At 37.1% G+C, this 26,221-nt stretch overlaps 2 protein-coding genes across 4 annotated transcripts in view; one reads left to right on the forward strand and one right to left on the reverse strand.

Moving 5' to 3' along the window:
* Nucleotides 1–984: 984 nt before the first annotated feature.
* The window catches only part of LOC127660607 (cytosolic purine 5'-nucleotidase-like), a 28,945-nt gene continuing 3,708 nt past the window's right edge, over nucleotides 985–26,221 (forward strand). Inside the window, exons 1-16 of one of the 3 annotated variants that reach the window (XM_052150931.1) lie at nucleotides 985–1,049; nucleotides 13,108–13,225; nucleotides 16,529–16,602; nucleotides 19,133–19,250; nucleotides 19,342–19,437; nucleotides 20,399–20,490; nucleotides 20,611–20,668; nucleotides 21,067–21,160; nucleotides 21,276–21,329; nucleotides 21,481–21,564; nucleotides 21,711–21,752; nucleotides 22,084–22,191; nucleotides 22,334–22,400; nucleotides 22,484–22,654; nucleotides 22,789–22,840; nucleotides 23,139–23,199. In XM_052150931.1, the coding sequence (XP_052006891.1) occupies nucleotides 13,125–13,225; nucleotides 16,529–16,602; nucleotides 19,133–19,250; nucleotides 19,342–19,437; nucleotides 20,399–20,490; nucleotides 20,611–20,668; nucleotides 21,067–21,160; nucleotides 21,276–21,329; nucleotides 21,481–21,564; nucleotides 21,711–21,752; nucleotides 22,084–22,191; nucleotides 22,334–22,400; nucleotides 22,484–22,654; nucleotides 22,789–22,840; nucleotides 23,139–23,199 (1,272 nt within the window). In that variant the 5' untranslated portion in view covers nucleotides 985–1,049; nucleotides 13,108–13,124. Of the gene's footprint in view, nucleotides 1,050–11,845; nucleotides 11,880–12,545; nucleotides 12,612–13,107; nucleotides 13,226–16,528; nucleotides 16,603–19,132; nucleotides 19,251–19,341; nucleotides 19,438–20,398; nucleotides 20,491–20,610; nucleotides 20,669–21,066; nucleotides 21,161–21,275; nucleotides 21,330–21,480; nucleotides 21,565–21,710; nucleotides 21,753–22,083; nucleotides 22,192–22,333; nucleotides 22,401–22,483; nucleotides 22,655–22,788; nucleotides 22,841–23,138; nucleotides 23,200–26,221 lie in introns of those variants that run through there. The other 2 variants (XM_052150929.1, XM_052150930.1) reach the window with 2 other exon arrangements.
* Nucleotides 1,761–7,476, reverse strand: LOC127660611 (alpha-internexin-like). Its single transcript, XM_052150938.1, has 3 exons — nucleotides 6,411–7,476; nucleotides 2,942–3,066; nucleotides 1,761–2,608 (listed from the first exon to the last, which is right to left on the reverse strand). The coding sequence occupies exons 1-3, from the start codon at nucleotides 7,470–7,472 to the stop codon at nucleotides 2,365–2,367; spliced, it is 1,431 nt and encodes a 476-aa protein (XP_052006898.1). The 5' UTR covers nucleotides 7,473–7,476; the 3' UTR covers nucleotides 1,761–2,364.

Below are 26,221 nucleotides of genomic sequence, written 5' to 3' on the forward strand. Positions count from 1 at the left end.
ATGAAAGTCTGTCTTGATGTCTAAACTGAAAATAGTACATTGGCCTTAATGTAATTCTCTTTAAATGCAATTCTAGTCACCTGTAGGAGATTTTTTTACTCAAGCCATTATCACAAAATACTCTAGAGAGACGTAGTGAAAGAGTGACTGTAGAAATCAGTTTCCAAGGGAACCGCCTCCACCACCCTGCATGATTTCACCTGTCTGCAAGCTACATTAAATTAATGTCCTTTTGATTTAGATGTGACATCATCACAGTGCAGGATCAAAGTAAAAATAAAACAATTCAAATCAGGGCCTGGGTAGCTCAGCAAGATGCTGAGTCGCAAGTTCGAATCCAGGGTGTGCTGAGTGACTCCAGTCAGGTTTCCTAAACAATCATTTGGCCTGGTTGCTAGGGTGGGTAGAGTCATGTTGGGTTAACCTCCTCGTGGTAGCTATAATGTGGTTCTCGTGGGGCACGTGGTGATTTGTGCATGGATGCCACGGAGAATAGCGTGAGGCCTCCACACACACAATGTCTCCGCAATAAAGCGCTCAACAAGCCACGTGATAAGATGCGTTGATTGACAGTCTCAGATGTGGAGGAAACTGAGATTCATCCTCTGCCACCCAGATTGAGGCAAGTCACTACGCCACCACAAGGAATTAGAGCGCATTGGGAATTGGGCATTCCAAATTGGGGAATTTGTTTTATTTAAAATCAAAGCATAAAAGAGCCATTGCTTTTTTAATGTTCTGAAAGTGGGAATATACACTCACTGAGCACTTTATTAGGAAAACTTTGGTCCTAATAAAGTGACGTGGTCTACAATTGTGCAGAGGGGTTATCTGAGCTACTGTAGCCTTTCTGTCAGCTAGAACCGGCCGGACTGGCCATTGTCCGTTGACCTCTCTCATCAACAAGGCATTTCCGTCTGCAGATCTGCCACTCACTGGATGTTTTTGGCACCATTCTTAAGAGTAAATTCTAGGAGATCAGCAGTTACAGAAGTACTTAAACCAGCCCGTCTTGCACCAACAATCATGCCACAGTTGAAATCACAGAGGTAATATTTTTCCCCCCATTCTGATGGTTGATGTGGACATTAACAGAAGCTCCTGACCTGTATCTGTATAATTGGATTCATTGCACTGCTACACGATTGGCTGATTAGATAATCTTATCATTAATTAGGTGTATAGGCGTTCCTAGTAAAGTGCTCAATGAATGTAATATATACTTTGATCATGAATGTGTCCAATTTCAAGTATCCCTATATGTGACCTTGACCTTTGGTTTCATGTCCATTTTGGAATTACATTACTCATTGGAATTTTAGAAATCGGAAAGGCCATCCTAGTTATTATCAAGGGAATTTACTGTCCATCTGACCTTTTGCCATTAGGACAATGAATCTTGAAAGGTCATCTGGCTATGTTTTTCAGTAAAGGACTGTCATTCAGACCAATGTGAAGCAGAAGCCATGTGCCTGAGTGGAGGGACTAATCAATCTTCTTTAAATGCGCTGTCTGTCATGTGTGGAGAGAGACAGAATCTATTAGCCTTAAAATTGAAGGTCACTTTTTTTTGCCATTGAGAACAAGCCAGTAAATACACTTTAAATGATTATATGTAGCTGAAATAGAATTTTGTATACAAAAGGCCCAAACCACAAAGTTTAAACCACCATTTTATGGCTTTTGTGAATTCTTAGAATAGATAGCCATTAAGAGAAGTAAAGGATCAATCAAAGAACAAATTTGTGATACATGTTTATTGATTTGGTACAGAGAGTTCAGTGAAGTTGGAAACTGATGAATGAAAACAGACTATTCTGAACAAACATTACATTACAACAACATCAATGCTGTTGTTGTGGTTAAGGCATACATGTGGTACAGTTGATGTAAGATTCAGTGCTTTGGTCCCTTATTGAATATATGCCATAGTGCTCTCCAACAAACTTACAAAAGCATCCAAATTCACTGAATCAAAGTTAATGATTGTTCAATTTTGGTCATCCCTCTATATATATTATGTATATATTTCTGGTCCTAAAATCATTAACATGTCTAAAATGCTGAAACTACAACAATTAAGAAAAACACAGGGAATTTGAGGCCTACATTCTGGTGTGTAAAACAGCACACTGCAGATATGATTTTGAAACACTATGTCACAGTAACCATATCTAAAGGGTTAATTGCAATGATAACCTAGTGGAAGTTTGCATCTTTTGTCAGTGTTTACTGCTCCAAACATTTAAACTGTTATTAAGCAATGGGGTAGGAATAGCAGTCTCCCTAATGAATGAAAGACGGTTGGAAAATAACTATAGAAGAACAGTTTTAATTATCATAATGAATAATGTATGTCAGATTTTAATTAGAATTAACATCAACTATATCACTCTTTTCTGCCTTCTTCTTAGCAGTGGTATCCTCAATGCTTTCATCCCATTTGGCTGTTGTTTTAGATTTGGTTTGCCCCTCCTCCTCTTTCTCTTTTTTGGGATTGCGGGTTGGGGTAAAAGCAGGGTGACTCTGATACCCATAGCTGATGCTGGGTGTGCTGGAAAAAGTCAACCCAGAACTGAAGTGGGTTTCTTCACCCTCCAGTAGCTTTCTATGAGGACATTGACAAAAACGTATCAGTTTTATTATTAAAGGGCAAGTTCTGCGATCATTCAATCCCACTTATATTGTACACATTTACTTTCATCCATGGAACACAAATGGTGTCAGGCCTTAGGTACCATTCACTTTCATTGTGTCTTTTTTATCTGTACACTGAAAGTAAATGGTGACTAAGAATTCTGAATAACATCTCCTTTTTTGTTCCTTTAAATCACTGAAACCATACAGTCTTATTGATGTGAAAGAAATTCATTTTCATTCTCATCCATCAGCTCTCTAAATGTGTAATTAATGTGGTAAAACTGAATAACTGGTGCTTTACCTGTATGCTGCAATTTCAATGTCTAATGCCATCTTGACATTCAAAAGGTCCTGGTACTCTCTGAGGTGACGAGCCATTTCACTCTTGGTATTCCTAAGTTCAAGATCCAGCTGCCCAATTGTTTCCTGTTTAATGTGATTGGAAAGAAAATATATAATATTTTATATATATATATATATATATATATATATATATATATATATATATATATATATAACTCAAGCCTAAGCACAACATATTATGTTTGGTCCATCATAAGATGACAGAAATGCCATATTAAGAAATTAATTGCACATTGCAGTAAATACTAATAGTTATCTCAAATTGTAATTGTAAATAAATAGAACATCATTCAAATTAAGTTACATTTTTTACTATTATTACTAGTTTAATTAAGTTACCATTACTCTCTAAACCCTAAAGTTGTCATTAATAGAAAACATTTAAATGGTCCTGATTAAACAGTACTTGAAATGTCACATTTTGGAATCATAACACAAATATATACATTCTTTAAACTTTGGCTTCAAGTACTAGTAACTCAAACTGATCAAGTCCAATATTGCAATCAAGCCCTTGTGCTTGAGTAAAATTGAAAGGTACAATGGGGCCAAAAATATTGGCACCCTTGGTAAATTTGAGCAAAGTAGTCTGAAAAAAAATCTGCATTGCTTATCATTTTGATCTTTCTTTCAAAATATTCACAAAAATCTAACCTTTAGTTGAAGTAAAACAATTGAAAGAGGGGAAATATCTCATTATTACGTGAATATTTTGCTGTAAATATTTGTTGTCCATAATCATTGGCACCCTTAAAAATGTGTATGAGTAAAATATATCTGAAGAATATTCTCATTCATGTTTTCAATTTTTTTGTGCACCTGGGTGACTAGGAACATGAAATTGTTCAGCCAAGACTTCCTATTTCCTATGAGGTAACACAGGCCAAATTCCATTAATCCTCAATCACAGTGGGTTAGACTAAAGAATATAGGTCTGATGTGCACCAAAAGGTTTTTGAGCTTCACATAATGGGAAGTGGCTATAAGAAAATAGCCAAAGCATTGAAAATGCCCATTTCCACTATCAGGGCATTAATTAACAATTTCCAATCAAATGGATGTGTTAAGAATCGGCCTGGAAAAGGATGTGTGTCTATGGCACCATGCACAGTGAGGAGGATGTTTCAAGTGGCCAAAGAATCTCCAAGGATCACAGCCAGAGAATTGCAGAAATTAGTTGGGTCTTGGGGTCAGAAAATCTAAAACAAAATAATAATAATAATAATAATAATAATTCAGACATTACCACAATTTGTTTAGTAGGGTTTCAAAACAAAAAGCCTCTGCTCTTATCCAACAACAAACTCGAGCGTCTTCTTGACACTTCTGGAACTTCAAATTCAACCGGGTTCTATGGTCAGATGAAACATAAAAAGAGCTTTTTGGCAGCAAACACCAGAGATGAAGTACCCAATTCCCACGGTTAAATGTGGGGCTGGACCTTTTATGTTGTGGGGCTGTTTGTCTGAGGTCCTGGACATCTTGTTTGGATACATGGCATCATGGACTCTTTAACAAATACCAACAGATAAAAAATAAAAACCTGGCTGCTTCTGCCAGAAAGCTTACAATGGGCCCTGGTTTGATCTTCCAGCAGGACAATGATCCACAACAAACATAAAAATATCAACACAAAAATGGTTCACTGACCACAAAATCAAGGTCCTGCCATGGCCATTCCAGTCCCCTGACCAGAACCCCATAGAAAATGTGTGGGGTGAACTGAAGAGGAGAGTCCACCAACATGGACCTCTGAATTTGAAGAATCTGTAGAGATTCTGTGAGGGGGAATGGTCACAGATCCCTTGCCAGGTGTTCTCCAACCTCAATAGGCATTATAAGAGAAGACTCAGAGCTGTTATCTTGGCAAAGTAAGGTTTCAAAAAGTATTGAATAAAAGGGTGCCAATAAATATGGCCAATGCATTTTGGAGAAAAATATTTATTTAATAATGAGATTTCCACTGTTTCAATTGTTTTACTTAAATTAAAGGTTAGTTTTTTTAGATTTATTTGAATGAAAGATCACAAGGATAAACAATGCAGATTCTTTCTTTGCTCATATTTACCAAGGGTGCCAATATTTTTGGCCACCACTGTATGTATATTTGGTCAAAACAAGGGAACTTATGTAAACAAAAATAGTTTTTAACAAAAGTTGTTTAAAAATGTAAATAGTTAAATTAGTGTTTATTAGTGTTACCTCTGGTGAACCTGGAGCCTGTTCAATTTAAACCATTATTCTTTACTCAGTTATATTTTGCAAATGTATGTGCACTAAGGAGAATCCAATGTGCCCTATGGCTAACTGAGATTCCAGTCATAATTTCCTTAATACTGTATCAAACCTGCAATAACTCAATTTAAACAATTAAATAAAAACTAGACTTTAATCACATGAGTTGTTTACTTGTAACTAGATAACATTACTTAAAAAAGTTCAGTTTACCCGAGCCAAAAAAGTGTTTAAGCATGCAAACCTGATTGCCTAAAAAAAAAACCTAAGTAGGGTCATCTAATCAGATTTGACAGTGCAAGAAGTAATCTTATTTGTTTATCTGTTGCACTGTTGACATTTCCATGATCACCTCAAATAACACTGTTTAAATGAGATCAGCTCATAATGTCTGAACCTAAATTAGACTGTATTGGTTGTAAAAGCTGATGTGAACCTTGATCTCTTGGTGAAGCTAATCTGATTACAGAAGCACTTTTCACTCTTAAAAGATGACAGGTTTTAGATCACGTTACGTGACATATAGAGTAGGCCTACTTTACATATATGTCTAAAGTTGCCAATTCATTTTAGTTTGAGGTTTGTTTGTGTTGTTGTTTTTTTATGAAATGGCAATTTCATCTGGAAGTTAGTGTTCCACATTTGGAAAGCATTTCAATTATATCATTATAAACATAAAATGAGGATCTATTTCAGGTGTTTGTCAGAAAGTGAAAGTGACCTTCCAGAAACCTCCCTCGCACAATCTTCTTTATCAAGAGACTGTTAGTAGAATTAACCTCGCCCCCCGCGAGCGATTAGTTCAGCACCATGGACAGGGCACGTCTAGAAATACATGTTTCACCTATTCAAATGTAAAAAGGTCACTAATCACAGAGAATAATCTCTGCCCCAATAAGTGAAAGGACAAAAGACTCTCTGTTTTTGGCCCGATCTATTAAGTTATTAAATTAATGATATTAGTTATACGCCTATTAAAAATGCCAAACAAAATCATTTGGGCTACTTAGACCTCTACTATGATGAATGTGTTTTTTCATTTCTGAGTGTAAAGTCATTTTGATGACTGATAAACGTCCGGAGACAGAAATAATAATAATAACGTGTCTCATTAAAAGCTGAAATTCTTGAATAATAATAATAATAATAATAATGATGACGTATGTGGATACCTGATAACCTGCGACATCGGCATTGTGTGCATCTTCCATCTCACGGATCTGTCGTTCAAGTGACTCGTTTGTGCCTCGCAAGGTTTCGATTTCAATGGTTTTCGACTGTAGTTGTCTTCTGTAATCGTTGATCTCCTCCCTCGTGGCTCTCATGGCCTCGTTGGTTTTAGTGGCTTGTTCATTCAGACTGGCAAACTTTGATTTGTACCATTCCTCTGCAGACTGCAGGTTTTTAGAGGCAATCGTTTCGTACTGCCCACGGATCTCTTTAAGAGCCGAAGTAAGATCAGGCTTAGACATCTCCACTTCCACAGATATCTGGGCAGCTTGGATCATACTCGTCAACTCCGCCACCTCTTCGTCGTGTACCCTTCTCAGAAAATTGATTTCGTCCAAGAGGGACTCGACTCTTCTCTCCAGGTCCACGCGGACCATCGTGGCATCATCCACGTCCTTCTTGTAGGCTTTGAGAGTCTGCTCAGCCTCCTCTCGAGCTCGGATCTCCTCCTCAAACTTGCCTCGAAGTTTCTGCAAGTCGTCTTCGATGTTGTCTCGCTCGATGAGAACATGAGACCTTTCACTGTTCGCCTCATCCAGCTGGGCGCGCAGATCTCTGATCTCTTGCTGGTAGAGGTCCGCGAGTCTGGAAGGCTCATTCTGCCGCTGGCGCAGGGTCACCAGTTCTGTCTCCAGTACTTTATTCTGCTGCTCCACATTGCGCACTTTCTCAATAAACGTGGCAAAGCGGTCATTGAGACCCTGCAGTTGTTCCTTTTCATTGGTTCGAATGATTTTAAAATCGTTATTTAACACAGATGTTTGTGAGAAATCCACGCTGTCGAAATGGACCGGTGAAAAGGAAGATGAGCGGCCCGATCTCTTGTAATAGCCCGCCGGAGATGCGCTGCTGCGGGAAAGCGAGAGAGACCTGAAACCGCTGGAAGACATAGAACTCCGTGAAGAGGCATTGCTCATTCTAGATGAGGAACCGGGAAGGCGAGGGGATTCCCCGAATATTTTTCTATAGGACGAGGACATGTAATGGTCTGACCCGTAGCTCATCTTCGTAACAACTGATGAGGGAGTCTAAAAATGGGAGTGCTTCTTATTATATAGCCTACCCGGCGGACTGTCCCAATCAACTCTTTCATATTACCTCTAATGGTGACTATAAAGATTGTAATAACCCTTCAGAGCTTTAAAACATTGATTTAGTTATGTTTTCGAACAGTTTTGACAATACACTTACAAGTAAATAACATTAAATAGGCTATCGTCATGTTTTAAACGGCTAGATGGAACTGTCCGGGTTTGCGCAGTGCTGATTGGAACGGAAGTTCAACAGATAAATCCATTGTTGATTTAAGATTTTGTTATTTTGTTTATATATATATATATATATATATATATATATATATATATATATATATATTTATATATTAGTGTGTATGTCTAGACAGTATGTTTTTAAAAATCTCTATAACTGTCATAGACATATTTATTTGACACATATGTTTCACAAAAACATTTGCCTTAAGATATTTATATCTTCAGCTTTAGTGTGGCAATAGGAAATATAAAATTCAGACTTCCAAACATCCCTTTTGCAAATAGAATAGAATAGAAGAACAGTGAGCCCTGCTACAGATGTCATGGCCCCCATAAGCCACCCACTGAACATTGAGCCAGTCTGGGATAACATGAAGAGACAGAAGCCACTGAGACAGCCTAAATAGAAAGAAGAACTGTGGTGAATTCACCAAGAAGCTTGAAACATCCTACCTGTCATCAACCAAGAAAAACTGTGTCTGAACTGGTGTTGTTTTGAAGGCAAATGTGGTCACACCAAAAATGTATTTACCTTTTTAATGTTTAATGGACTTTTTATGATGTTAATTAATTAATAAAAACTATTTATGGCATTTGAAGAAATCCTCACTATGCAACATTTTTCACAAGTCCCTAAAACTAAACTGTCAGTATCTGGTGTGGCCACCAGCTGCATTAAGTACTGCAGTGCATCTCCTCCTCATGGACTGCACCAAATTTGCCAGTTCTTGCTGTGAGATGTTACCACACTCTTCCACCAAGGCACTTGCAAGTTCCTGGACATTTCTGGGGGGAATGACCCTAGCCCTCACCCTTATATCCAACAGGTCCCAGACATGCTCAATGGGATCCGGGCTCTTTGTTGGTCATGGCAGAACACTGACAATTCCTTTCTTGCAGGAAATCATGCTCAGAATGAGCAGTATGGCTGGTTGTATTGTCATGCTGGAGGGTCATGTCAGGATGAGCCGGCCGGAAGGGTACCACATGAGGGAGGAGGATGTCTTCCCTGTAACGCACAGCATTGAGATTGCCTACAATGACAACAAGCTCAGTCCAATGATGCTGTGACACACCGGCCCAGACCATGATGGACCCTCCACCTCCAAATCAATCCCGTTCCAGAGTAACGCTCATTCCTTCGATTATAAACAAGAGTCCGACCATCACCCCTGGTGAGACATAACCGCCACTCGTCAGTGAAGAGCACGTTTTACCAGTCCTGTCTGGTCCAGCGAAGGTGGGTTTGTGCCCATAGGCGACGATGTTGTGGTGATGTCTGGTAAGGACCTGCCTTACAACAGGCCTACAAGCCCTCAGTCCAGCCTCTCTCAGTATATTGCAGACAGTCTGAGCACTGATGGAGGCATTGTGCATTCCTGGTGTAACTTGAGCAGTTGTTGTTACCATCCTTTACCTGTCCCGCTGGTGTGATATTCGGATATACTGATCCTGTGCAGGTGTTGTTACACGTGGTCTGCCACTGCGAGGATGATCAGCTGCAGAGGTGTAGTGGTAAAAAAAGAGGTGGGTAAACTATAAATTCTGGTGGACCACGACGTGGTCACCCGGTAAGGTGGGCCACTGCCTACCGGTGTATGTGTATCCTGATGACATCGCTATAGGCTATCATTTGATGGTACTACCAAGGGTATCACTGGTTGTTCCCTCATCATAGGTCACACAATCACTATTCAATTCATACATTAATCTAAGTTCTTGTTAAAGAGACCCAAGAAGGAATAATATGGTTGAAATCTATAAAGTTTACTAAATGACAAAACAGAGAGAACAAAAATATTTAAGAGAGATAGAGAGGGAGGCTTATATCCAGGGCTTCCAATGCAATGCACTTGTACATAATGATTAGGGATTATTTTCATAGTCGATTAATCTGTTGAATATTTTCTCGATTAATCAATTAGTTGTTTGGTCTATAATATGTCAGAACAATGTGGATCAGTGTTTCCCAAAAGCCCAGGAGGATGACGTCCTCAAATGTCTCGTTTTGTCCACAACTCAAAGATATTCATTTAACTGTCACAGAGGAGAGAAGACACTAGAACATATTCACATTTAACAAGCTGGAATCAAATAATTTTTGCCCGCCACAATATCAACGCTGACCGCCACACATTGATTTTCGATTTATTTTTTATTTTTTACTAAGCCTATTTAAAATCATATTTGATTGCAGAGAGCCGTAGTGCATTCGCGCAGCACTAGGCTACCTCTCGCTCGTCCCTCTCTCTCTCTCTCTCTCTCTCTCTCTCTCTCTCTCTCTCTCTCTCACCCGTACCTCTCGCGCTCTCTCTCCGTCATGGAACACCGCTGCATAAATCTGTCCAACACAGCAGTGTCAGTTATTACTTATTAGCCAGCATGCAAGGAGCCTAGCTAATAAGGAGAGCTAAGTTATTGTTAGAATATAGCTGGATTTTTGAGGTCAGCACGCTGTATATAGCTGGTAGTAGTCAATATCGATGCACGCGCATGGGAAACACTGGCAGCAGCGCATTATGAAAGACTTCGTCTTAGGTTTAACAACCTATGAAACTAATAATGAACAATATGAAACTAAAACGACATAAGCTTAATTTAAAATGGCTTCGGAACTATCTATTTAGAGGTGGATAATCCCACTTTGGAGGTGGGTAAACGCTATTTCCGAATTTTGGGAGGTGCGTAAACGGCGTTTACGTGCGTTTAGCCTCCACTACATCCCTGATCAGCTGTCTTTCCTTTCTTCCTGTAGCACTTTCTTAGGCATCTCACAAGACAGACATTGCAATTTATTGCCCTGGCCACATCTGCAGTCCTCATGCCTCCATGCAGCATGCCTAAGGCACATTCGCGCAGATGAGCAGGAACCCTGGGCATCTTTCTTTTGGTGCATTCTATTTGAGTCAGTAGAAAGGTCTCTTTAGTTTAAGTTTTTATAACTGACTTTAATTGCCTACCGTCTGTAAGTTGTTAGTGTCTTAATGACCATTCCACAGGTGCATGTTCATTAACTGTTTATGGTTTATTGAACAAGCATGGAAAACATTGTTTAAACCCTTTACAATAAAGATCTGTTAAGCTATTTGGATTTTTACAAAATTATCGTTAAAATACAGTATCATGAAAAAGGGACGTTTCATTTTTTTTTGCTGAGTTTATATAAAATACTGTATAGACAATGCATATAAAATATTTATTATTTTTAATATCTTAATGTCTATTATGTTTATAAAGTTTTTTTAAATCTCTATAACTGACATGACATATATAACTTTATTTATTTACGCTATTGATTTCTTAAAATTTTTAATTCAAGGTCAATTATGTTTAATATCTTATAGAGATACTTAATAATTCATATGTAGTAATTACGTCTCTAAGATATACAGTATTTTAAACAAACTCTGTAGCTGAATAAACAGAAACATAAAGTGTTTTTTATTTTTACATTGTGTATATTTTGCTGATGAAGTTTTCCAATAAGCTAACACTAACAAGTGTAAACTGTCGGTTCTCCACATGGAATGAGAAAGAGTGATTTATTTCATTAGAAACATATTATATAACATAAAAAACTTTAATTTGGCATAAACTCGTAAATGTATTTAAAACTTTCTTTAAACCTGTATTTTGATTTTTCAAGTCCCCTGATATTAACAGACCATGTCATGTAAGCTTTCAAATAAGCCCGAGGTATGCAGTTGACAGCCAGTAGATGGTGATAATTCTCCTGCTATCCCATGCCTTATTTTCTTAGAGTTTGGACATCGATTTTCAGCCTAATTAATAATACATTTTTAACACGTCTGTATGAGTTACACTCGGACTCCATACGCATTGATTGCACTAACGCAATAAAAATGCAATGAATTATATCTTCATGTTACTATAATTAGTCTGTTCCACTCTAATTGTTTTGTGCAGCCTATTTTAAGATTGATCCTGTAATCTATGATTCGTGTGACATCACTTCCACAGATGTCACCAATAAAGCGTTTCATATCAATCGTATTCAATGAATTACATCTTTTAACTGAGCCGTAAATATTTCTTAGATGCCGTAATCATAGTAGGCTCTTTGCGCATGCGTATTACGCAAATATCGCAGAGCTGGTCACTGTGACTGAAGGTGGCGAGGTAAGTAACGTACTTACACTGCGCTGCGATAAAACCTGTTTCAATAAACTTTACTTGTCCCATTAAATCGTTGCAGGACGGTTGTGTATAGGAACGTTATAGTGACATTCGTATGTAAACTGCATTCAGTTTGCGGATGATCAAAACTAAAGGAATGTGAGTTAGCTGCTGTGCTAACTTAATCACGGAACTGCTCGTGCACAGTTAGTCTTTATCCGTTTGTCTGAACGTTTTATGCACAAAACGGTAGCTGGATGATTATAATGTGCATGAGATTCGCTTATTTTCTAATGTGTCAGACAAAGATGCCCATAATGTCTATATATTTTTAAGCCTGTCTAATTTTAAAATATTGCATTATTATTATTATGGTATAGGTTATTTTGAAATATAGTATTGTTATTTTTCTTTATTAGCATTGCCTACTAATAAATACTTTGTCTAAGAATGAACTGGCTATAGGCTACTTTTGTATTTACGAAACTAAAATTAACTATTGTCTGGCTTCTTCTGCCTTTATAGTTGCATTGAAAGTCAAGAGAATAAGCAACCTGCACTATACTCTAGTTAATTGTAATTTTGTTCTTGAATAGTTCCTCTCGAGAGGTATCTGTAGAAATGTCATAAAGCTTGTTCGTTGTAAGGTGTTTATACTTTGTGTTTCAGTCAGTTTGCTGTCATACTTCATGCTCTTCCTGTTAATGACTGTTTATCTTTTAGCCTGAAAGAGAGGTAATAGAGCATTCAGATGTTATACTGACTTATGAAACTTTATAAATGATGCATTAGAATAGATGTAGCCTAACTAACACATTGCTTTATCTTGTTTATTATTGTATTGTTGTGGATTTGCATATTATTTGGAGGGGCAGGCTGAGCTGTTGCGCAATATTGTAACATGTGGTGGACTTTTAACCATTGAGTGAACCACTGCTTTGCGCATTTATATTTTTGGAGGTTTCTGTTCCCTTGCCAAAGTTGCCTTTAGCTTGCTCACTTGGGGCTTAAAAAAGACATCAAGGCATGAACTGGGGGCATTAAAATATTTAAGAAATTTGGGCATGATTTTCTGTAAAGCTGCTTTAAACTATGTATATTGTGAAAAGAGATATGCAAATAAAAGTTTCTAGACCCAAATTTTTACTAACTTTACAAATTTTTACCATTAACAGAAAAATTGGTACTGTAGAATTATACATTTAAATTGTGGATATATCTTTCTCGGCAGACTTATAACGGTTTAAGATGACGACTTCTTGGAGTGATCGGCTCCAGAATTATGCAGAACTTCCAGCCAACATGGATGTGTTATCTATGAAGAAGTACAGAAGAGAGGCATACCACAGGTAATGGTGAATTTCATTCATGCTATCAGCTTTGTTGGTGCTGTTTAGGAATCCTTTCATAAGAACATGTATACACGCAGAGTATACTATAAATACATTCACTCTTTCAAAGTTTTCTTCACGACAAACATCAACACAACCAAAATGAGATACATTCAAAGGGTATCATGAACAGACCTGAATTGTCATTTATACAATTGAAGTCAGAAGTATACATACACCTAGGTTGAAGTCATTAAGACTCATTTTATTAACCACTCCACAGATTTAATATTAGCAAACTATAGTTTTGGCAATTTGTTTAGGACATCTACTTTGTGAAATTAGTAAATTTTCCAACAATTCTTTACAGACAGATTGTTTCACTTTTAATTGAATATATTACAATTCCAGTGGGTCAGAATTTACATACACTAAGTTAACTGTGCCTTTAAGCAGCTTGGAAAATTCCCAAAAATTATTTCAAGCCATTAGACAATTAGCTTCTGATAGGATGTGTACTGAATTGGAGGTGTATCTGTGGATGTATTTTAAGGGCTACCTTCAAACTCAGTGCCTCTTTGCATAACATCATTGGAAAATTAAAAGAAATCAGCCAAGACCTCCGAAAATACGTTTGTGGACCTCCACAAGTCTGGTTCATCCTTTGGAGCAATTTCTAAACGTCTGAAGGTACCACGTTCATCTGTAAAAACAAAAGTATGCAAGTTCAAGGAACATGCATCCATCATACAGCTGAGGAAAGAGATGCATGCTGTCTCCTAGAGATGAACATAGTTTGGTGTGAGATGTGCAAATCAATCCCAGAACAACAGCAAAGGAGCTTGTGAAGATGCATGAGGAAACGGGTAGACAAGTATCTATATCCACAGTAAAACGAGTCCTATATCAACATAATCTGAAAGGCTGCTCAGCAAGGAAGAAGCCACTGCTCCAAAACTATCATAAAAAAGCCAGACTAGTTTGCAAGTGCACATGGGGACAAAGATCTTCCTTTCTGGAGACATGTCCTCTGGTCTGATGACACAAAAATTTAACTGTTTGGCCATTATGACCATCGTTATGTTTGCAGGAAAAAGGGTGAAGCTTGCAAGCCGAAGAACACCATCCCAACCTTGAAGCATGGGGGTGGCAGCATCATGTTGTGGGGGTGCATTGTTGCAGGAGGGACTGGTGCACTTCACGAAATAGATGGCATCATGAGGAAGGAAAATTATATGGATATATTGAAGCAACATATCAAGACATCAGCCAGGAAGTTAAAGCTCTGTCGTAAAATGTGTCTTCCAAATGGACAATGACCCCAAGCATACCTCCAAAGTTGTGGCAAAATGGCTTGGTCAAGGTATTGGAGTGGCCATCACAAAGCCCTGACCTCAGTCAGATAGAAATTTGTGGGAAGAACTGAAAAAGAATGTGCGAGCAAGAGGCCTAAATGTGTATGTAAAATTCTGACCCACTGGAAATGTGATTAAATAAATAAAAGCTAAAATAAATAATACCCTTTGTTATCATTCTGACATTTCACATTCTTTAAATAAAGTAGTGATCCTAACTGAACTATGACAGGGAATGTTTTCTATGATTAAATCTCAGGAATTGTGAAACACTGAGTTTCAATGTATTTGGGTAAGGTGTATGTAAACATCACTGTACATCTATTGACTCTCTGTGGTCATTAAAAATCCCAGGACACTTCTCGTAAAGAGTAGGGGTGTAACCCCGGTGTCCTGGCCAAATACCACCCATTGGCCCCTATCTACCATGGCATTGTATTAATCTCCATCCCTGAATTGGCTACATAACTATACTCTCTCCTCTCCACCAATAGCTGGTGTGTGGTGGGCGTTCTGGCGCACTATGGCTGCCGTCGCATCATCCAGGTTGGTGCTGCACACTGGTGGTGGTTGAGGAGATTCCCCCTATACTATGTAAAGCGCTTTGAGTGCCTAGAAAAGCGCTATATAAATGCAAGGAATTATTATATTATTATAAACATCTGACTTCAACTGTAAGTGCACCAGAACTGTTAGTTCTTCATGTAGTGGCATTAGATAGTATGATCTGATGTAATTATATAGCCCATGTATTCCTTTATTACAAAGCTTACCACAGGAACTGGCCCACTGTCATCCTTCTATGAGGTATGCCAAGTTTTGTTGTTGACCTGCAATGCTGACTGGTCATTTGTTTTTGTAATTGATATGTTTTTTAACCATGTAATCATCACAGCACTAAAAATACAAGATGAATAAAACCATCAGTGTTTTTGGAATGTGATGTGAATTTATGTAGGTGTCCATAGTAAGACATATGATGGGATTTGAATCTCAGATCACTCCTTCATTCTCCCTTCCTCCAGCTACATCTCCATCCTTCATGCTCTTTAACACATATTTTCCCTGTAGCATAACAGATCATTTGTTCCATGGAGTAAATGCAGATTCAGTTTTTATGTTCAACTGCAAATGTGTAGTTGTTAAAAGATGTACTACCTTTAATTTATCATTTCCATCATTTGTTTTAGGAATTAACCTTTATTAGCTTGTTACATCTTGATTTTCTTAATAATGCTATATAGGAAACAACTGACTATTAGAAATGTTTATGCCATGTAAAAAACAATAACAAATACATACCTTTTTTTTTTAAAGTTTGCTTAGAAAAATCTAACTCTGCTTGCTTATTACTTTTTAATCCCTTCTTTTACAATGAAAGCTCCCAGGTCTGCCCAAAGTCAAATATTTGTGTCAAAGTGCAAATGTGATGGAATTATAATCTTTTATAAATTGGATATTATGTTTCATGTTCTTTATACATAATGTTAAATATACATATAATGTATTGTTTTTACCTGCTGGGTTATGTATTTGCATGTTTTATTCTTGAATTTATATTTGAACTGAAGTTGATATTGACTCTTTTTTTTTGGTCTTGAACGGCCATCAACTCATGCCCTAAAACTTGATTTATTTAGAAATCAAGGAATATAACCTTGCCATTTGCTCCATTTTACATGTCATATTTTGCTGCAGTTGGCTTAATTACATTTAACAAAATGCATATTTTCTTTGTGTAGGATTATGTGGAAAATTCTGATTTATTGCTTTCACAGGCCAGACTATATCAGTGCAACTCATTATTAACACTAATATGAACTCCCTTAGAGTCGAACAGCTCACTGGTTGTGTTCAAGGCAATGGAATAATACAGTCTGCTGACTTTAACACTGTTTGCAAGTGGGAGAATATTGAATGTCTATTACATTGGCCTTGTATTGATTTGTGTTGTTTACCTTCTCAGAGTTTTTGTCAATAGAAGTTTGGCAATGGAGAAGATAAAATGCTTTGGCTTTGATATGGACTACACTCTAGCAGGTAAGAATAAATAACAGTCTCTCAACTGGATGAGCTGTCTCTAAGACATATGGGGTTTACATAATGCCCTGTTTTTGCAGTCATTTATTTTGTATGGACACCATGATGTAAGTTCAAAAATATCTATTAAGAATTGCAAGGTGTTGCTAAATGGTAGTATCCTTACTTGACTCTTCAAATTAAACCATGATCTTATGAATTTGGTATTGAAGCCACACACGTACAGTGGGGTAATGGCTCTTTAAATAGCACACATCCTCAGCTGGCTCAGTTCTGAGGAATTATGCTTGACTTCTTGCTCTTGAGTTGAGTAGGGAGGCTCTAAAACATGTACTGGATGTTATCCTGACATGTGCCATGGTCCTCTTGATTGGTCAACATCTTATTTATGGGCTTCTATCCATAAACAAGTGTCAGTTTTTACAGGAAAGGGTTTTAATTTCATATAGTTAGTCAGATAGATAGGGCCTTGCCTGCCCTCATTGCCTGATGTCAACACCAGGTGTGAGCTGCTTGGTCTAATAGAGCAATGTCCATATGAGTTGTAACACTCCTCTAATTTCAGTGCATTGAAAAAAGTGAAGTAGTGTTTCTAGCCAGACTTGAATGCTTATCCATTTGAGGTCAACAAAATGTGTTTTATTGCACAACCATTTATCTTGACTAAGATAAAGACTTATCTGTAAAAATAGACTTATTATACACTAATAGACTTATTATTACAGTGGTGCTATTCACCAGTAAAAAAAGCTGCCCCCCATAAGTGCTTTGTCCTAGTGGACCCAAGGGGGCAGTTTACTCACGTGATTCTCAACCCAGCCAACCTGATCGTTAACACCGCAAGGTATCCTATTATTAGACTTATTATTACACTAATGATAAATGTCTAATCCAATTTTAAATCTTAAGTTATATGTGTTCTTTCTGTTGATTAGTTGATAATTGTTTCCATAATGATACGTCAGACAGTTTAGGATTCTTTATGAAAGCATGTTCAAGGTTAAGCCTCTCGTTTTTAGCAATGTTGACATTTCCTTACTCTCTAACAAGCAGAAGTCCATCTGCTTATAAGGGAAATGTTTATTCTTGTGTTGTTTTCAGGTTCAAAGAGTTTTCCTGTAAAATGCCACATAATAGTACTGGTGTTTTGTAGGCATGCAAGCTCATACAAACTCCCACAAGTATGTGGACACTTACTGTAAACCACTCAGAAAAATGGATGAATGTCATTGCATTAGTTTAAAAATAATCAAACCAAGTGGAATTTATTTAAAAGGAAGTAGCACAAGCACACTTTGCAAGAAAGAAAAATGATAAAACGGAGTACATTAGGCTGTTAAAAATAAAGACAAAGGCTTTTAGGCATTTCTGGTTATTTAACTTAGTGGAATATATTAATTGTTATGTCATAGTTACATTCTAGTGACACTGTACATTTAAACTTATTATTTAAAACCTGATGATCAGGTACCAGTTATAAAAATAGAACGTGACAGTGCAATACAACTATATCTGTGGGATTGTATATGTTAACAGCTTTTACAAGAGCTCTTACATGAGGCGGGATGTATATGTTACAGCAATAAATACTTGCAGCATGTGTGTTTGTGTATCTGTTGGGATGAAAAGGTAAAGTGCAGATCAGTTAATGTTCATTTGAAGAATTGTATGGGACTCGAGACTGATAGTATGCTCGATACTTTGATACAAAGTGAGTAATAGTACCCATCTCAAGGGTTCAGTGGTAATACAACAGGATTGCAATCTAAGTAACTTTCCGTTTCATGACACGTTGCATCTCAGCTACATGTCTTTTCATCCTTTTGACTGGTTGTTCATAGCCTTGACAACAAAGCTCCTACCTTCAACTGTAAAACTGCTGTCTGGTGCTCTAGTTAGAATTTAGGACACCTCGTTTTGCAGTGTGAATTGAGTTGTAGTTCCCAGAATAAAGCCTTTTCTAAAAAATAAACAAGTCAGTTCACCTAAGCCCTTTTGCTTCTGCAGACAATTCAGCAGTTTAGCTCTGGTTTACCAGGTTCTTTAAGGGTGCTCTTGCTATCCTTTTGACACCAAGAGACCACAAGTCACAGTTACTGTGTCATCCACATAGCATTCATTCTAAAGTCCAATTATAGATTACTCTCGATCAGGGTTGTTGTCAGGGGGACCACTGGAAACATTGCTCCAGGCCCTGTGTTGAAAGGAGCCCACTAAGGTCTTGAATGGTCTAGCCTACCTATTGGGCGTGGGAGTGAGGGGACACCTATTCACATTTTGTGCCGGCCCTGCAGTTATGAATGGGGTCTGGTTTGAAATAGGAAGTGAAGGGCACTATTATATACAGCTTTGGGAGGGTAATGAACTATGAATGTCTTTACTGAAGAGCACTGCACCCTTTCAACCAATACTTTCACTGTTTTGTTTCATTAATAGTATTTTATTTTGATGTTCATTTGTGGTTTTTGCCACATATACATTATTGTCACTGATTGATAATTTTGTCTTTGCATCCTTTCATGGTTAATAGTGTATAAGTCTCCCGAGTATGAATCCCTTGGCTTTGATCTGACTGTGGAAAGATTGGTTTCTATTGGTTACCCACAAGAGCTCCTAAACTTTGTCTATGATCCTGCTTTTCCCACAAGGTGATCTGAAAGATCCTTTCCAATATTTGTAATGCAATCATCCTGTATTTTTATTCCATAATTTTATTAACACTTTTTTTATATCTTGCAGAGGCTTGGTGTTTGATACAACTTACGGAAATCTGCTGAAAGTAGATGCATACGGAAACATCCTCGTGTGCGCTCATGGTTTCAACTTCCTGCGTGGGTGAGACACACTCATAATTTAATGTTGGTGCCCTGGTTACTGAAGCATGGTGCTTATTTACATTAAAATGACATAGTTGAGCCACAATACAGACTGTTTCCATCTTAATATATCTGTTTTTATTTTATAATAACAGCCTTCTTTATATACATTTTTACTTGCGTATTGCTTTGACAGTAAAGATGTAAAGACATGATAGCTCTCTCATCATTTACATGCCATCTCAGATGTGTATGACTTTCTTCTGCAGAACACAAACAAAGATTTTTTTAGAAGAATATCTCAGCTCTGTAGGTCCATAAAAAGCAAGGGAATGGTGACCGGGACTTTGAAGCTTAAATAAAGCACATTAAGGCAGCATTAAAGTAATCCATTTGACTGGTTAAGTCCATGTATTTAGAAGCAATATGAAAGAAGCAATTCAAGTTATTTTTAACAATAAATTATTCTCTGTGCCCAGTAAGTAGCCATATGCATGAAGAATGTGAATCTTCAAAAACAAAAAAGAAGAACTCTTTGGAGAGAAGAGCACTTAGCATCTATTTGAAAGTAGATTTGTAGTAAAAAAAATAAAGACTTCAATATTGATCTGTTTCTCACCGACACACATCATATTGCTTCTGAAGACATGAATTTAACTGCTAGAGTCATGGATTACTTCTATGCTGCCTTTGTGCTTTTTCTGAGCTTCAAAGTTTTGGACCCCATTGACCTGCATTGTACGGACCCACAGAGCTGAGGTAGTCTTCTTAAAAATCTTTGTTTGTGTTCAGCAGAATAAAGAAAGTCATACACATCTGGTATGGCATGCGGGTGAGTAAATTAAGTGAGAAGTTTCAATTTTGGGTGAACCATTCCTTAAAATTAGTACATTAAAAGAATATTCTGTGTATTATATTACGATTGCACTTCCACTCAGCAAAAAAGTAATAGTTTGTTGTGTATTTGTTTTTATTTCTAGTCCAGATATAAGAGAGCTGTACCCAAACAAGTTCATTCAGCGTGGAGATACAGAGCGATTCTACATCCTCAACACACTGTTTAACCTACCAGGTAAAGAGTCTTCACTCTACTCCTGAACGCATTATACAATTTTTATTTTATCAGCCAATATCAACAGCACAATATATTGTCTGTGCGTTAGTTAATATAGTTGTTTTTGTATTTTATCAGAGACGTACCTCTTTGCCTGCCTGGTTGACTTCTTCACTAGTTGTGCCAGATACACAAGGTATGTTTTATTAATTGTACACCCTTCTTATTACATCACTATGTGAGACAGGTTTCTAAACAATGAATAGGTGGTGTTGATGTGTAAATTTAGATGGTCATGTGTTAATATATTCAGGTTTCTGAAATCAGAAATGCAAGGATTTCAGAAAGAGTCTTTTTAGACTGGAAAGGAAGTTTCTGAATGTTAGAGTATGTTTGCATAGAACTAATTTATTTCAAAAGATAGAAACTTGGTGTTTCGTTTTATGGTTCCTTTAAAAGGGCCTTTCTGAAACCGCTCTATTTAGACGGTCTATTTTAGACCCTACCGCTCTATTTTTAATGTAAAGTATGATGGCACCATTAACTTGACTGAATTAATATTTTATACATCTTTTACATATAATACGTCATCAGTTGTGAGATGGGCTTTAAAGATGGAGATCTTTTCATGTCCTACAAGAGCATGTTTCAGGATGTCAGAGATGCTGTGGATTGGGTCCATTTCAAGGTAAAGGCTATTTTTAGGTGCCAGAATGTTACTTTTCTAAAAAAAAAAAAGAAAAAAAAAAGGACTGTAAATACCATACTATAAACAAAACAACTGCTTCTCTGTGAGATTTCAGGGGTCACTGAAAGAAAAGACAGTTGAAAACTTGGAGAAATATGTGGTGAAAGACGTGAGTCAACCAAATAATTGCAAAGCTATTTGCAGGCATGCATATTTGTGCTGCCCAATATCATGTTCTATGTTTATTTACAATTTATATTTTACTAAAATAACAAAACATTTTGTGTGTGTTGATGTCTTTTGTTGTCTTTTTCATCAAGGCCAAATTGCCATTGCTTCTGAGTCGAATGAATGAAGTTTCCAAAGTGTTCCTTGTTACCAATAGTGACTACAAGTATACAGATGTGAGTCTTTAGCAGAAGCATCTGACACATGTTAATAAATGCTAAGTTAAGATCATGTAGCAAAGACAAAATCTATTTAATTTTGGTTAAATAAAAACAGATGCCTCCAGAAAAATAGAATTCTTGATGTAGTTTTTCTCTTTCAGAAAATCATGACATACTTGTTCGATTTTCAACATGGTCCAAAAGTAAGTCATCTTCAGTTTTTTTGTGTGTGTATTTTGTAAGTTGCATTTTGTTTTTTCGTTTGGCTCACATATGCATTGAAAATGACTATTAACTGTCCTTGAAGTTGAACACACTGTAACATTTGTAGAAACCCCTGAGGATGTGTGTCTATAACACGGTTGGGTACATATTTTGAAGCAAGTTTTTTTTTTTTTTTCATTAAGAAGTGTGCCTTTACCAAGTATTGAGAGAAAGGATATGACAGTGTGTGTCAAGGGCCATATGAGAACACATTTTTACAGCATACACAAAGACAAGTGACAGACCGAATTTGTAATTTCTTTATTACAGGCGGGTGTACCTCATCAGCCCTGGCAGTCCTACTTTGACCTCATTTTGGTGGATGCCAGGAAGCCTCTTTTCTTTGGAGAGGGCACAGTCCTGAGACAGGTGGACACGGTAAGCTCTCCTAAACGTACAATAGTCAGATGTCATTAATCTGCAGGTGCAATATGGGTTTTTATTTCAATCAGATGAGTTCCCTATTGATTAGGTTGAATTGTTTCGATTCAGCCATGTGTCTGTTCTTCTATTCTTGCAGACCACTGGGAGGCTTAAAATCGGAACATACACAGGGCCCTTGCAGCATGGCATTGTGTATTCTGGTGGTAAGCTAAAATGCTTGCTGGTTATTTTACTATTAAGCACAAATCTATTCTGCATTGAAAGATTGATTGTTTTTTCTCCTCAGGTTCCTCAGACATGGTGTGTGACCTACTCGGAGCGAAGGGGAAGGATATCTTGTACATTGGTGACCACATCTTTGGAGACATCCTTAAGTCTAAGAAGCGTCAGGGCTGGAGAACGTTTCTGGTGATTCCTGAGCTGGCTCAGGAGCTGCATGTGTGGACTGACAAGAGCAGTGAGTCTCTTTGACCTGCAAACACACACTTGAGGGAAATGTTTGAGGACCGTTAGTAATATTCATCAGAAAAGACATTTGCCATGTGAGCGGGTGAGGACGTGCAGTTCACTGTGTTCATTTTTTATTTGCAGCGTTGTTTGAGGAACTACAGAGTTTGGACATTTTCCTGGCAGAGCTTTACAAGTAGGTATTATCCACTAACCCTTGCTCAGATGTTTGTGCATTTGATCGCCTCCATCCAATGGTATGTGTGCATGCACTTGTGAGTCCCTAGGGAAGCACACGTTGCCGCCTGCTGTCTGCAGCCATTTGACGTGCAGATAAAGGGGTGCACATACCTTTCTGTTTTAAGACCAACAACACACTGCTTCTCTTAAATTTAACTAATTCATCACTTTTCTCACTCCACACCTCTCTATTTCCTCTGGTACCTTTCTCTCTATACCTATTTTTATAATTCTTATCTTGCCACTGTCCTTAGGCATTTGGACAGCAGCAGCAATGAGAGACCCGATATCAGTTCTCTTCAGAGGAGGATTAAGGTATATTTAAACAATGGCCATTTTTACATGCACCCTCATAATGTGATTATATTGTGATTAAGTCAATATTGCGGTTAAACTGAAGCTCATGTAAACAGAATACTGAGATTATTTTGTTGCGATTCTGCTAATAATCAGGGTAATGATAAGTGGAGTACTCCTAATTTATTGCTTTTATACAGGCATGTAAATGACAGGCGCACTTTGACCAAAGTGCGCCTGTGCTAGTGCTGCAGACGTGTAATGCTACGCTCAAGCACTATGGAGGACCGAATGCGACTATTAAAAATAGATAAATAAACAGATTTGCAAAGAAATGTAAAAAATGAAAAAAGTGTACTTGTAAATCAATATATTTTTAAAACGTACATCAGCATTTATAAATGTATTTGCACATTTGTTTATTTATACATTTATTTCTTCATTTATTTATTGATTTATGTTTTTATTTCCACATTTATTCCATATTCATTTCTTAATTTTTTTTTATTTATACATTTATTTATTTCCACATTTATGTATTTCTACATTTCTTTGTCCACATGGTAATGAGAGGGTGTGTTTTCTACTTCAGGCATAGCAATCAAGTTCAGAGTTCTCCAGAGTGAGGCTTGAAGGCCACAGTGATATTGTTTATTGTTTTGTGTTGTGTTTAAGATGATGTCACGGCAGTAGAGGCAGCAAGCTCAGAAAAGTAAAGCAAGTAGAGTCGAGTCGATCTGTAACGTACAGTGGAAAAGTGCCATTAGAGCTGGGCTACTCAACTTTGGAAAGCTGAAAGTTGAAAGTTCTATGAACACGTGCTTTTAGACCGTCGCTCTCATGAAACATCAGCTTGGCTCAGATAAATTCTTAGTTGTTTATTTAATTCGTTACATCCTTTTGAAGTTTATTTCCCTTTCTAAATCTTCAGCAATACAGAGAGCTACTGTAAAAACTCTGGAAAATGGACACCTCACAATTCATGCACATTTTATAGGTTATTGATAAATATATTTTTGATGATGAAATCATAATGCGGGGTTTACTTCTAAAGCGCAAATCTGATAAAAGCAAGGATTTCTAGTGTGAAAGTTATATCTGTCAATCAACCGCTGCTCTGAAACAAGTTTTATAAACTTGTCAGCCGGTTTTGTATGGAAATAACCATCCGAGCAGACAATTTAAAAGCACATATACATGCACAAAAGGCTACTTCACAGAACTACATCAGTGTGCCTGATATTAATATGAAGTGACACAGATGAAAAGCACAAACACCTGAAGTTTATACAGGTATTCTATTACAATAGCTGATAATTCTGCTCTAATCATCAAGCTTGTGCTTAGGTCAAATGCAAGTACAATTGTCAGAAATTAAATTCTTTTCTTGTTTCTTTTTTATCTATCAAAATGATGGACAGCATTTGGAAACATCCATCAAAGTTTCAAAAAATTTATAAATGATGGAGAACTTTCAGTTAAAGCAACCCCAGGTTACTTGTATGGCTAAGTTATAGCTAATTAAACTAACAACAATAAAATTGCTTTTATTTTTTCAAATGTGTTAATTATCAAAAAATAGTTCACCTCAAATTTAAACTTTGACTAAATAAATGTGATCAGTGTGCAGACATTTGCTGTGCCTGAAATTACTCGTTCATTTACCATTGCCTACAGCATTTGAATGCCACATAGTGCACTTTATAGGGAGTGATTTTTCAGGCTGTTCTAAAGGGCACCAACCACATTAAAGCTAAACGCAGTCTAAAATCTAAACAGAAGGAGAGGAGTTTGGTTAGAATTAGGTTAATGATGTGTTGATCTGTGCTACTGCCCTACGTACATACTGGGCCTGAATAAATACAAGATTTTATCATCAACATCCACTGCATTTACATGAAATATTATTAATACTTGATAATTTATCATGTGCTGCCTTTTGTTGATGTCAAAATGTCTGTAATCAGATCTGTTGAAGTTACGGTTTAGTTCAGATTGACTGTCAAGATTTTCAGCCAAATCCCGGATGGCTGGGGTTTCTAAAAGAGTACATACAGGTATGGTCACCCTAGATACATACAGTTACTGTAATATGAAATGACTTAAACAGTGTTATAAGATTTAAGTCATATCTCACTTCTCTAAGTCATTCATTGAAAAGAGATCATTCATTTCCTATTTGACCTATATGACTTAACCACAAGATGTCACTGTGGCCTTCAAGCCTCACTCTGGAGAACTCTGAGCTTGATTGCAATGCCTGAAGTGGAAAATACACCCCCTCATTACCATGTGGATAAAGAAATGTACAAATACATAAATGTGGACATAAATAAATGTAGAAATATCCAAATGTAGAAACAAATAAATATGGAAATAAAAACATGTATAGATAAATAAAAGTGAAAATAAATACAATATGGAAATAAATACAAAATGTTATAAATAAGGAAATAAATGCATAAATACTCATTTATGTACAATTTAAACATTAATTTATTTATGAATGAATGAATGTTACATTTATATAGCGATTTTCTGACACTACATTCAAAGCGCTTTACACAGTGAACCGGGGACTCTCCTCAACCACCACCAGTGTGCAGCACCCCCTGCTGGCCTACCTAATACCTCTTCCAGCAGCAACCATAGTTTACCCCAGGAGCATAGGCGGAAATCGCGGGGGTCGGGGGGGTCAGGACCCCCCTATCTGAGGGTTGTCCCCCCCTAAAATATCATTAAAATATGTGTATTGTAAATAATATAATGATATATTCTTAAAATAATTGTTTAAGAAATAAAATAATACAAATTCAAATGGGGCAACAACAAAAAACCCCTTTGTGTCTCCTTCAAAAATTGCTGTTGAGAATTGTTATGTTTATTGTCCCCCCCAACATTTTGATAACATTTTCGCCCCTGCCCAGGAGGTCTCCCGTTCAGGTACTGACCAGGCTCAACCAGTCTTGAACTACTGGGTGATATGGCTGCTATATTTATAAGTACAATTTTCTTTGCAAATATGTTTATTTATTTATTT

The sequence above is a fragment of the Xyrauchen texanus genome, chromosome 20, assembly GCF_025860055.1.
Source record: "Xyrauchen texanus isolate HMW12.3.18 chromosome 20, RBS_HiC_50CHRs, whole genome shotgun sequence".
NCBI classification, from domain to species: domain Eukaryota; kingdom Metazoa; phylum Chordata; class Actinopteri; order Cypriniformes; family Catostomidae; genus Xyrauchen; species Xyrauchen texanus.